The sequence below is a fragment of the Calidris pugnax genome, unplaced genomic scaffold (genome assembly GCF_001431845.1).
Source record: "Calidris pugnax isolate Ruff unplaced genomic scaffold, ASM143184v1 scaffold187, whole genome shotgun sequence".
In the NCBI taxonomy this organism is placed as follows: Eukaryota; Metazoa; Chordata; class Aves; order Charadriiformes; family Scolopacidae; genus Calidris; species Calidris pugnax.
In genome coordinates this window covers 2,488,127-2,501,026 of record NW_015090969.1, presented here as the reverse complement: position 1 = coordinate 2,501,026, position 12,900 = coordinate 2,488,127, and the positions used below count along the sequence as shown (strand labels likewise).

Below are 12,900 nucleotides of genomic sequence, written 5' to 3'. Positions count from 1 at the left end.
TCGGCCCCGGTGGCCGGGAGGGACCGCGGCGGGGCGGGAAAGGCGCAGCCTCCGGGGTCTCGGTTCCCACCGGGGGGTGCGGGCGCCGGCGGAGGCGAAGCTGCCCGGGGCGGGATCGTGCGGGCGCCCGGACTCCGGTCAGGGGGTGCAGACCCCCGGGCGCGGCGGGGGCGACCCTCCCCGCCCAGCAGCCGCGGGTGTTGTGAGCACCCCCCGCGGGAAGGCCGAGCGCGGGTGTCCCCTGCCCCCTTACCTGTGCTGGGGTGCGGGACACGCGTGTGCTGTGCGGGGGCCGCGGGGAGCGCCTGGATGGTGACAGGGATGAAGATGCCATCGCCTGTGCTGCTCCCCACGCTGGCGGGGGACACCGGGTGACTGCTGCCCGTGCAGGACAGCCTGCCAGCTTCCCCTGGAAGAGCACAGGCAGACATGGCAGGTAGGCAGGCACCCACGGCTTTGTGGGTCACTGCTGCTCTCCGTGAAGGTGCTCAGCCCTGCGAGGCCCTGACAGACCCCCCTTCTGCCCCAGCTCCCCCCGGCTCCTAAGGCTGCAGATGGCTGGAGCTGATGTGGGGCAGGGGGAAGGTGTGGGTGGTGGGACCGTGGAGCAGCTCGACGGGCAGGGGCGGCTGTGGGAAACCAGGAGCATCCCGGCAGGAGCAAGGCCTGAGAAGGGGCTGGAGGACACGCTGCATCACTAAATGTCTCCTCAGCAATTCCCACGGCTAACGCTCCCCTTTGGCTCTCCCTCCTTCTGCTCTTCTGACCCTACTCTCAAGTACTCTGGGAATTCTCATGCTCGCTCTGCCCAGCCCATCAGCCCTTGGTCCTGGGAAATCACCCACTTTATTCCTTGCCCCGGCCAATGGGATACTATCGGCCTCAGGCAGCGACTTCCAGCAGTCACTGGTTCCCCGAGTCCCTTCTGCAAGGTCTGAGCACCCCAGGGACTCAGAGCTCCATCCAGGCTCCCCCCTCATGGCACCCCAGTAGGCCCAGGAACATCCACAGCTCCAGCTCAACGACTTGAGCCTCCACGATGCAGACTCTCAGAGCCAAAGGAAGGGAACGTGTACTCACAGCCTTCAGCCTTGTTCCCGGTGCCGGGGAGCCGCTGGCCTCTCACTTGCAGCCCCTTGGGTTGGGTGTGGGGCTGGGGAACCACCACCGTCCCCACTGCCTGGCCACGCAGCCAGCCCGTGTCCTGCGCCCAGGGGCCCTGCTGCACCATGGGCTGCTTAAGGCGAAGGATGCTCTGGCCTCGAACCAGGAGGTTGCCCGTGGCGGTGGCGTCTGAGCCCAGGCTGGCCAGCAGCTCGGCAGCAGCTCTGGGCTGGTGCGCGAAGGGCTGTCCCGAAGGCTGGGCTGCACCTCCCGGAGAGAGGGGGATGAGCGTCATTAAGCGGTGGGTGTCCTGGGCCTTGAGCACATCCCAGAGGAACTGTGGCTGGAAGGAAAGAAAGTGGCTGCAGCTTAGCTCCGGAGATGGGCAAGAGATGGGAAGGAAAAGTCTAGTTCTCTACAGGCACTCACTAAAGCGTCGCCCTGCCCTTTCTCCCCAGGCCTGCCATGCTCACCATCCCACATTCAAATCCTCTGCAGGGTCATGGCAGCTGCCTGCACCAGCGCTGAGACTCCCATCCTCTGCCCCTAACACTGGGCTGAGCTGGAGTGGGGCTTGTGGAAAAAAAATGCCAGAGTGAGCTGGGAAGACTCAGCGATGAAGGATCTGACCCACCCCCAGATAACCCTTTTCTGCTGAAAAAAATTATCCAGACTTTAGGCAGAGTTTGGGTTTCAGGTTCTGTTCTGCTGTGTGTGGTAGAGGAAAAGGCAGCTAACATCAGTTCTTACACATCAAATCCCTTCTTCGGCTTCTGTTGTTAAAGTAAACGGCCAGGAGTAGGAGGCCTTTCAGAAACAGACGGTGCCATTGGAAGAGGCCATGGACCTTGCAAGGTTTTTCATTAACTGCAGGTCCAGAACTAGCCCTTTCCCAACACAGTAGGTGACAGCCACCAACTGTGCTCCAGAACAGCTCTTGTAGCCTAACGGAGCCCACAGGCAACGGACTGTGGTCTTCCACCTCCTCTGGATTTAGACCTAGTTTGGGAATCAGCGTGGCAGCCAAGACTCAGTTTGAGACAACCACACAGATCTCCTTTAGGTCCAAACCCTGGTTCCCCGGTGCAATCCCCGGTGAAGCCCAGCTTCCTTCAGCTGTGACCCTGGGACAGCCTGGGAGGTGGCGGCAGCAGCAGCACCATCCTCTTGCAGAGTGAGGGTGACTCTGAAGAGGGAGCCCCAGACTGAGGGCTGAGCCCTGCAGGGTTTTAGGCAGATGCACTAACTCACCACCTCCCCCGAGTGGGAAACGGTCTGATGTAGAAGGCAGGATGTCTACAGAGAGGCACTGTTTGCAGTGCAGAATTCACTTAAAGGCTTTTCTTTTTTTCCCCCTGGACATCCCTACACTTCCCCTCAGTCCCCTTTGCTGTGTGCTTCTTTACCACGGAGCACAGCAGTGTTCCCAGCCTGCCTGGGAGTTCGTTCCTGCAGCCTGGAGACTCCCACGGAGCAGCCCCTCACCCCGAGCCGTGTGCTGGGACAGCAGCGCACAAAGGGCAACACCATGGTCTGCTCTTTGGAGCAGTGGGGAGAGGGGTCTTTGGGGAAGGGTGCCGGGGGGCTCTGTGCCTGTGGGCACACCCCAAAAGGGCCAACATCAGTAGCTGCATGAAAACCCACGGCCCCAGGCACTGCGTTGGATCTCATTTAACTGAGCCACACCAGGGATGATCCTCCCACGACCGGCTGTACGCTGGGTGGGCCTGGCCGGGCAGATCCCAGTGCTCTTCAGTTACCTGGCTGCTGGAGAGAGCAGCGTAGGGTCCCTGGGGGTCGGCTGGTCTGTTGGCGGTGGGGAGCAGCTGGGAGAGCTGGTCCACGATGCCCAGGCCCCGGATAAGGTTCCCACGCTGCAGAAGAGCATCTACTCTTTTCTTCTCCTCGCTTTCCACGATATCCTGGGGTCGCATAGAGTCGTACTGCACGCGCTGCAGCTTAGGAAAGACAGACCTGAGTTACAGCACAGTCACGGCCCTGGTAACACACCAGAGAGACGCCTCCGTGCCCTGAGGAGAATTACAGACTTGGGGGTGGAGTGGGATGAAGATCCCAGTGGAAGCCACATCAGGGAAGGGACAACACTGGTCCTTGCGAGAACCTCCCAGCACAAGCTGTCAGCTCCCTGGGCTGCACAAAGGGGAGTCCAGCCTCGTAGTTGTGTTCCCTGGGGGACACCCACAGCCCAGCACTGTTCCAGAGCCACGTTATGGCCTCTGAGGGCCCCATGGACAACCACAGACGGGAGGGAGGTACCTTTCTGTCCCACATCCTGGTGCTTCTATAGGTGAGGCGGGTTGTAGGAGCTGTGCCTTTATTATGGATCTGGGATTTCTCCCCAGCTGGCTCTCCAGGCAGGTCTTCTTTCCTCTCCTTTTTCTGCTTCCTGGTAATAGCTTTCACCTTTTCTTTTTTCAGGCGAATTTCCTCCAGTTGATGCCTGCCATGGAACAACAGTCTTGGTCAGTGGTTCAGTAAGAGGCATAACAACAAAAGGCTATTACAAAGCCTTCAATTCCAGGTCATTTTATTGCAGTCAGAAGTTCTGTAATGAAGAGACCATAATAAAAGTGTGCCAAGATGGGCCAGGAGTACTTTTAAAACACACTCTCACTGCTGTAAGAAATGCCCTTGAATTAGGCTGTGCCTGCCAGGAGGGTGGAGGGCACCTACACCATGGTGCCTCCGGAGTCCAAAAGTCAGTGGAATATTGCATTTTCAAAGCTACCTGCAACAGGAATTTGCTTTGCTGTGGTGCCGTAGCACATGCAGCCGCCCCCCTCTGCAGCTCCCACCGGCTCCCATACATCCCTTAAGCAGCAGAGTCCTCCCCAGGAAGGGATGAGAAGCGAGGGGACTCTGTGCCACCCCTGCGAGGAGCAGGCTTCCCGCGGGAGCAGCCTACCTGGCACACTCCTCCCGTGCCTTGGATGACACCGTTTCGTGGAAGAGGGAGCAGCTCTGCTTGAAAAATGGCTCATACTTCTCTGTTCCACAGGCGGGATAGATGCGCCGGTAACCGCCCAGGTGGGAGTCCTCGTACTTCTCCGCCTGGGACAGCCAGGCAGCCTGGCTGCTCTCCAACCCCTCACGCCTGCAAACGGGGGGAAAGCACGGGGAGCTGCCGTAGGAGGCTCCAGGGGCTGTCCTGGCTGAGGGACAAGAGCCTCACTGGCACTTCCCCCTGTCTTTCCCTCTTCGGGAACCTGTTTAATGTGCCTGCACTGCAGGGGACCAAAGCAACCCACGCTTCTCCACCCTCTACCTGTAGAATGCTGGTGAAGTGTTCACAGATCTCTTCCCTACTGCCCAAGCTCACACCTTGTCCTTCTCACCCAACTAACCCAGCTACCAGAGAAGTTCAGTTAAGATGTGCCAGTTCCAGGAGTATCTGCCACCCTACCTGCTGCCGGGAGCTCTCCTCGCTCGGGGGAGCCAGGAGCAGCCGAGCTGAGGGACATGCAGAGCTCAGGGCTGACACGCTCTGCGTCTCCAGCCCGGAGTCATCTCAGGTCTCTAATTGAAACGGGAGCTGGAGGGAGCTCCTGCCTCGCCCTGTGTGGCAGGAAAACCGGGGCAGCTGGCTCATCACGGCCTCAAGAGGCCATGTGGATTAATTAATCATGAAAGGACATGTAGACAGAGAATGGGGGGAAAACTCAACCCTGGGAAAGGAACCCTGACGTGACAAGGAGGCACAGCCCGATAGGGATGACTCCATACAGGGCCCAGAGGAACAGGCACCTCAGATCTCCAGTGCCAAGAGACAAGCCCTGGCTTTACCTGCAGGATGCAGATGGCTTGGGTGATCTCTCCTCAGAGGCCATGTGGTGCCACGGCCTTTAGGAGCTTAAATTTGGAGAGAGAGCCTTGGCTTAACCCTGCTCCACCATGCCCTGTCTTTTCTCCCTAGGGACTGCAGCACTATGGGGGGGAGCAGTACCTGGATGCACGGAAAGCCTGGTGGCCCTGCAGGAGCCGTTCCTTTGCCCGCTGTTTGTCCTCCTCCAGCACCCTCCTTTTGTCACAGGCATCCACATTTATCAACTTGATGGTGTCACAGAGCAGAGCGTCCTTCACCTCGCGGTCCAGGCGAGAGTCTGTGGTGAAGCTGGGAGAGTGGTTCACCTGCCAAAACAAGCAGCTGATCCCACCCGGCATCTCCCCGCGGCCCCAGTCTGCCCCACCGCCCACCGCCCACGGGTGTCACCCCCTCTAACAGCCACAGGAAGCAGGGTGCTGCGGGCAGCGTCAGGTTCTGTCCCACAAGCACTGCAGGTCACTCAGACCCACACCTCGCAGCTTGACAGCCGTGGGGCAGCGGTCACAGACTCAGGAGGCTGTTAGAGGGCAAGGAGTCCTTCAGGAAACTCTCTGCTGTTAGAGAGGGTGTAGAGGGAATGGGCTCTTGGGTCCTGTGCTTGCCTTGCCTACAGCAGGTTGTTTGGCTACTTGTCTTCATAGCATGATTAATTTTGCAGATGAGGTGGCCCTTTTTAATCAAACATGTTCTGTTCATCCCTCTGCCCCTTGTTCTGGAGCCTCCCCCAGACAAGCCAGCTCTCCAGTATCTGCTGCTTCCAGAGGTGCTTCAGCACAGCAGAGACTCCCTCCTCACCTCTAGCAGCCACGGCTTCAACCTTCTGTCCAGCAAAATATCGAAGCCCAGTATCTCAAAGCAGGCACAGACAGTGGTGTGGTTCGGGAAGCAGCTTTGGTAATTGTGCTTCACAACAGGGTGAGCTGAAATAAGAGTCTTTATAATAATATCTTCAATATCTTCCCAGAGTTTTGTGGTGTTGTAGCTGTTATTCATCATCCAGGCATTCACGGTGGACAGTTTCCTGCGTGGAGGACAGGAGATGGTAAGAGCTGACCTGTGATACCACATTTGCCCCAAGAAAGATGGAAGTAAAGTGTCCCAAATGCAGCTTTCCTGCAGGCTGTGCACAGGGCGTTGTGGTACCTGGACAGGACAATACCTCTTACTGCCCATCGTGTCGTCCTGGACGAAGTTCTCATTACGTTTGTTGATAGCATAATTGGTCAAATGCATGCAGATATCACCCTGAGAGAGGAACCACAAGAGACTTTCATTTACTTCTAACCACAGAATGTAAACAGAAACAGCCCCATTAGGTGTAATCCAGCCACCAGCTTCTCCTGCTCCTCTCTCTTTGCTGTGTGGTGACCTGCAGCAAGGCCGTGCTGCTGTTCCCTCTCCACAAGAGACTTTCATTTACTTCTAACCACAGAGTGTAAACAGAAACAGCCCCATTAGCACTAATCCAGCCACCAGCTTCTCCTGCTCCTCTCTCTTTGCTGTGTGGTGACCTGCAGCAAGGCCGTGCTGCTGTTCCCTCTCCGGCCAGACATTAGAGCTACCAGAGCTACCCTCCCTGCCTCTCCCAGTACCACCAGATAAGCACTAATCCAGCCACCAGCTTCTCCTGCTTCTCTCTGCTGTGTGGTGACCTGCAGCAAGGCCGTGCTGCTGTTCCCTCTCCGGCCAGACATTAGAGCTACCAGAGCTCTGCCCCCTCCACACTTCTCTCCTCTCTGGGGGACAGCAGAGGGGTCAGCTCCACAAATGCCATTCCAGCTGCGGCCTCACCACTAAATAAGGGGGTCCTCAGGACAGAAGCTGCAGCAAATTTCTGCAGATTCTTCCTCCTCTTTTATTCACCCAGAGCAGGAGACCTCTCCAAGACACGCACGTATGGGTGGGAAGGAGGGCACATACAGCTCTGGGAGAAGCAGGCAGACAGCTGAAACATGGGGTATCTCTCAGGGTAGCAGCCCATGATGGTAGCACAGCCATCCAACAACACTGTCCACCTTCTGCTGGAATCTTACAGGTTACAGATCTCTGCTTGGAGATGGGCACGGCCAGACCCTGCCCCTTGCCTTCCCAGTTACCCTCCCTGCCTCTCCCAGTACCACCAGATAATCCCCAGATCCCTCTTTTCCACCTGAAGCGCAGGCAGACAAGGAACTATACGGACTTGAGAATGCTCATAAAGGCAAGAAGCAGTAGGAGTGTTGCCCAGAAATACCTTGTGGTCTCTGTCCTTGCAGGTTGCCAACACCTGACGGGGTGAAACCCCAAGAAAACAGATCTGAATTGATTGTTGACCCAGTTTTGAGCAGAAGGTTGGACTCAAGACCTTCCAAGGTTCCTTCCAAGCAACACAACTCCATGATTCTGTGATAACGCCAGTAAACAGCCCAAACGTGGGGGCCTGGGAGTAGATCTACTGCAGGCACTTCTGAAATGCCTCCTGTGAAGAGGAGGTACAGAGGGAGGGGAGAACAAGAAAGGAGAGAGCTGGGTCCCCTTTTCAGGGTCTGGAATGCTGCTACGACAAATTGGGAATTAAAACCTACAGGTCCTATACGAGTGGTTTTGGAAACTTCCCTTTTTTTACCAGGTTTCTGCTGCTGGGATCGATGTACCTCATGGTGGCAAACCGGGCCAGACCCTCCTTGTAGACAAAAATCCTCAGCGGGTCACAAGACGTGACAAGCACATAGATACGCATGTCGAATTTAAAGCCATCAATCAGGAAAGGCTGTGAGGAAAAAAAAAAAGGCAGGAGCAAGCATGAGATAAAGAAATGTGGCTAGGCATGCAGCCTGCTCCTCCGGTTGGCTGCTCCACCTGCACGGCTTGTATTCCTCCTCAGCAGTGAGGAGAAAGACAGGCTTTTGCCATGCCACCCCCATGCCCCTGCAAGAAGATGTGGGGCACAGGACACAAGGAGGATGCTGGAAGAGCTGGGAGGCTGCAGTCCTCTACCTGCATTTCAAGACTGTCCCCCTTACCTTAGCGATGTACTGCTGACAGATCATATGCTCCCCGTGTTTGATCTCCTCTGGATTGCGTGTGATGAAGATGCCTCTCCCCTGGCAGCCACTGTCGGGCTTGCAGATGAATGTTCTGTTTTTCCTTGTGCGCCTGTAGGCCTGGAAGTTTCCATAGCTGTGCAAGGAAGGGGTGACTGTTAAAACCTGCAAAAAACCAGCTCCTGAATTCTCTCATAACAGCGAGGAGCAGCAGCTGTGGTGCTGGGGGCCAGCACAGCCCAAACTCCTGCAGCAGAGGAATAGTACAGCTACTCCTCACCTACATCAGTTACACATTAGTCCTTGTGCCTGGTTCCACTTTCTACTTGCACACATCTCCACCTCCACCAGGAGGTTCATAGGAAGGGGTTACCTCTGTGCATACAGGAGCCTGTGAGATTTTGGCTCTGCTGCCACAGAGAGAGCAGGAGAAAACAAACAAGCCCTGGTGACAGAGGAGGAGGGAGTCACAAGTCTCTACATCCCCTTTCAGGCCAGCCCACCAGCGAGCGGGCAGGAGGCCACGGCCGAGTGTTCTGCACAGGGGCTGACGAGCCCAGCTCCCTGCCTCGTTACATGGCTGATCTTCAGGAGCGACTCCAGTGGGAGCGTGGGGCTGTGAAGAGTCTAGCCCATGTGCCAATTTATTATTTTGCTGTAGATGGAGAAGCACTGTCACTCTGGTGGGCACCACATTTAGGGAAAGAGAGAAGCAAACAGGACAAATCCAAGAAAACAGTGCAAAGAGCAGACAGAGGCCAGGAAATTCAGCCTGGAAAGAAAGATGAGAGAACCACGTCTGTCTTCTCCAGAAATGGGAAAACCGAGTGGACACATGGCAATAGCCTTCCTGCACATGATACACTATTAGCAAAAGACAGCAAACCACCGTTCTCCACGGCCAGTGCAAATGAGAGAATACTGAAGTGCTGATATTTCAGCAAAGGGCAGATATTAAGAAAATCATTCTAACCGTGAGGGTGGTGCAGCTACAGAGTAGGTGATGGGAGCCCTACTTTGAGGTTTTCAGGAAATAGTAAGAATAAAATCCGTCTAAGAATGGGTATCTTGTCATCCCTACGACCACCCAAAGTGCTCTTTGGTCTCTTTGAGCCAGGTTTCTATCATGGCTTGTCTGTATATGATCAGAAAAGGCAGGCATTCTGTCCCAAAGCTCTAGTAATTTGGTGATGGTTTACAGACCCACACTTCCTGCTCGGCCACTGCCCCTGGGCTTTCCGGATCTCCCCAGGTTTAGCCCCCCAGCACGCAGCCTGCCCGGCAGCGAGACACACATCGCAGAGGACACCATCCTATGGGCTAATTCCATCTAACAGGAATTACAGATGTGTGAAACCAGAAACACGTGTCCTCCGCCCCATTCAGTTCCAGGGAAGATCACGAAGGCCCAGAGCAAGACACGAGATCTCAGAGAGGGGACCCATCCCAGCCCCGGCTCCCCACTTCCCAATTCCGTAGCCCTGTTCTCGGCTGCATTAACACGTGTCACTCACTCAGCTGGCAGGCACCAAGTGCGGGGAAATATATTGTACTCCTTGGGAAAGAGCCTGAGCATGCGGTTAAGGTTGCGAGCCAGTAAGTCCTTACGGCAGATCTCTATCATGCCTGGAAAATGGTTGATTTTCTGAAAGAGGTGTAGAGGAGAAACAGAATCAGCACAGGAAGAGCAGGGCTCCTCCTCGAGACCTGAGGAAAGCCTCGGGGAAAGCCCAGGTGCTGAGAAACCAGCACGCAGAACGGGAAGCGGGGCCTGCGGTTGCCTTGACCGTCTGCTGAGGGACAGGATTACGCTACAACTGCTTTATCTGAACTTCACCCGCGTGATTTATCTGCTCGTTCCATCACCACCCCGAGGCTCCCCCTCCCTGGAATATCACAGCGCCAGGAAGGGAGCCGTTTGTCATCAAGAACCATTTATTTCACGCTACGTTAAAGGGGTTGGCAGCTTTCCAGTTCACACTACTCTCTGCCAAAGCGCTGCCGATTGCACTCGCCCAGCGACAGAGCAGAAGCAGAGGGGAGACCTTATCACTCTCTGCAACTCCCTGAACAGAGGGTGTAGAGAGGTGGGGGTTGGTCTCTTCTCCCAAGGAACAGGCAATGGGACAAGAGGAAATGGCCTCAAGTTGTGCCAGGGGAGGTTTAGATTGGATATTAGGAAAAATGTTTACACTGAAGGGGTTATTAAGCATTGGAATGGGCTGCTTAGGGAAGCGGTGGAGGCACCATCCCTGGAGGTATTTAAAAGATGGGTTGACATAGTGCTTAGAGATATGCTTTAGTGATGGTGTTTATCAGAGTTAGGTTGATGGTTGGACAGATGATCTTAAAGGTCCCTTCCAACCCAGACAATTCTATGATTCTAAAAGCTTGTAAACCTGCACCCTCTGGAACTGATGCAGAGCGTGGGGCACAGGTGCTCATTTGGACACTTCTGTTTGTTCTGCAACACATTGTCCCACTCACGGCCCCCTCTCACCCCCTCTCCTGAGCTCTTCTTGCCAGGCAGTCTGGACACGGGGGTATTTACCTGAAACCGCTTCATTTTCATGACGCGCTCCAGGGAGACCGAGTAGTCTGTCCAATACACCGTCCACTCCTCGTTTTCTCCCACTTCCTTCAGCCCGCAGCACCGCGCCGCCCGCCGCACTGCACCGGAGCGTGTGACAAGGGGCAGAGGACACATGTACCAGTGACTGCTCAACCCCCAGAGTAACCTGGGATGGAGCATAGAACAAATCTCTCCAGGCTGCAAATCCACTCTGAGGTGCAAGGTATTGGCAGGACCCTTCCAGGAGGTGTCAGAAACACAAGCTTTACCCCACGAAACTGCCCCCAGCCTCTAGCTGCAGCTACAGGGAGCTACCAGCCCCCAAAGTCTACCTGCATTGGGGTCCCAGAGCACCTCCTGGACTACAGCAGGCTTGAATCCACCGTGGGTCTGACGCCACATGGGTAGATACAAGTCTTCTGAAGGTATTTAGTTTCGTCTTCCAAATCAAAAGCTATTTGGCAGCAGAACACAGGAGCTCTGGAGCAGAAGGTCGCTGCTGGGATGGTTTGTGTTGTGCCAGTTCTGAATTTGGCCTCTCACGGGACAGGGGAAGTCACAGGAAGGTCAGTGCACACTAGGAACCGTTGCGAAACAGCTCTGGTTCCTGTGGTGCCTGTGCTGCCACACCATCTCCTGCTGCGGGTCCCCATCCACCTCCCGTCACCAAACTGCCCCAGCACGGCCCTGGGATAAAAACTGCATTCCTTGTGCAGCTGACCAGGCTGTGACCCTCAGCAGCACACACGTGGTTGCACTGCTAGAATAGTCATTAACAAATTGGCTAATAACGTCTATTAAAAGCAAGGAGTCTGTTCTTTTAAGATACAGTTTGTGGCAGCAAAGAAGAGCAAGACAGGAGAGGGGACCAGCTCCCTGGAGCACGTCACCAGAGACGGATGGCAAAGGGAGAGGTTCTGGGTACTGACCCTGCCCATTCCACCACCAGCTTTATGCTACACAGTTGACAGCTCTCATGTCATCTCCCCAGGCATTGTAACTGGCCCTAAGTAGCCCCTTCTCACCAATTTTAGCAGATGTATGGCAAATGCAGACCTAAGGGAGGGGCAAGGGCTTGCACTGCTGTTGCACGTTTTGTTTCTCTTCAAACCAGAGGGTACCTCGGTTCTAACCAGTGAGGCTGGTGAGGCACTGGAACAGGTTGCCCAGGGAAGTTGTGGCTGCCCCATCCCTGGAAGTGTTCAAGGCCAGGCTGGATGGGGCTGTGAGCAACCTGCTCTAGGGGGAGGTGTCCCTGCCCAGGGCAGGGGGGTTGGAACTAGGTGATCTTTGAGGTCCCTCCCAACCCAAACCATTCTATGATTCTAACTGTGACAAACTCCATACTTTTCACAGGGGCCCAAGTCAAAGCCGCTTGCAACCCATAAATACATAAGCCAGAAGTGACCCTGCAGTGTAAATGGGGTACCAGTGCTCCTCCCTGGCTGTGTGGACACCCGAGGAGCTCGTCACGGTGGGCTGACCCGCAGGGATGCCCCGCAGCCCCCGGGACTTACCGCTCTCGTACTTGCAGCTGGTGAGGTTGATGGAGGGAACGCTGGAATGGAAAGAGAGGACAGAAGAGCTGCTCAGCCGGGAACCGGGGCCCGGGCACAGGCGGAGGGAGGAGGACGAGGGGGGCTCCCGCACACGGGGGCACACAGCTCCCACTCCGCAGGGCTCACAGGGGGCCTGACCCAGAGCCACCAGGCCGTGAGGGACACACAGGCGGAGGGAGGAGGACGAGGGGGGCTCCCGCACACGGGGGCACACAGCTCCCACTCCGTAGGGCTCACAGGGGGCCGTGAGGGACATGGCAGAGGGGTCCCGAACCCGGGGCCGCCCTCGGAGGCGTCATGCTTGGGATTATTGGGGCAATTTAGGGGCAAGAGTGTTTATTTCCCGATTCAGAAAGCCCCTGTGGGCGGAGGCAGAGCAGGCCCGGCTCGGCATCGCCCCTGGGCCAGGAGCTGGCCCGGTCACGGCGAGGAGGGCAGGGGGGCGTTTAACGGGGGCAGGGGGGACGGGCCAGCGGGCTAAGGGCAGACAGACACACGGGCGGACAGACAGACTCCCCCGGGGCTGGCGGGACACGGGCACAACGGCCCGGAGGGGGCGGGAGCGGCGAAGCCTGTGCCGGTAGGGGCGGGTAGGAGGGGCTGCGGCCTGCTGGGCCCGCCTCCCGCCCCGCACTCGCCTGCGCTTCCTCCGCCTTTTCCGCGGCTCGGAGCCCGGGGAGCCGCCGGGAGGAGCGGGGTGGACCGTAGGGGCCGCCTCCCCGCCCGGGGGGTCTCCCGGTACCGGCAGCCCCCCGCCGCTGCCCGCCTCCATAGCGCCGCGCCGTCCCCATGGCGACG

At 56.7% G+C, this 12,900-nt stretch overlaps 1 protein-coding gene across 1 annotated transcript; it reads right to left on the bottom strand.

Annotated features, from left to right (window-relative positions):
* Positions 1 to 164: 164 nt before the first annotated feature.
* Positions 165 to 12,874, bottom strand: TTLL6 (tubulin tyrosine ligase like 6; the record flags this gene model as incomplete). The annotated part of the gene is made up of 14 exons (XM_014952699.1): positions 12,741 to 12,874; positions 12,061 to 12,101; positions 10,523 to 10,641; positions 9,486 to 9,616; positions 7,951 to 8,107; positions 7,554 to 7,697; positions 6,108 to 6,193; positions 5,744 to 5,969; positions 5,069 to 5,253; positions 4,031 to 4,219; positions 3,382 to 3,565; positions 2,865 to 3,062; positions 1,081 to 1,447; positions 165 to 409 (listed from the first exon to the last, which is right to left on the bottom strand). Coding segments are annotated over exons 1-14 (2,406 nt in total), but the record flags the coding sequence as incomplete, so codon positions are not given.
* Positions 12,875 to 12,900: the final 26 nt, after the last annotated feature.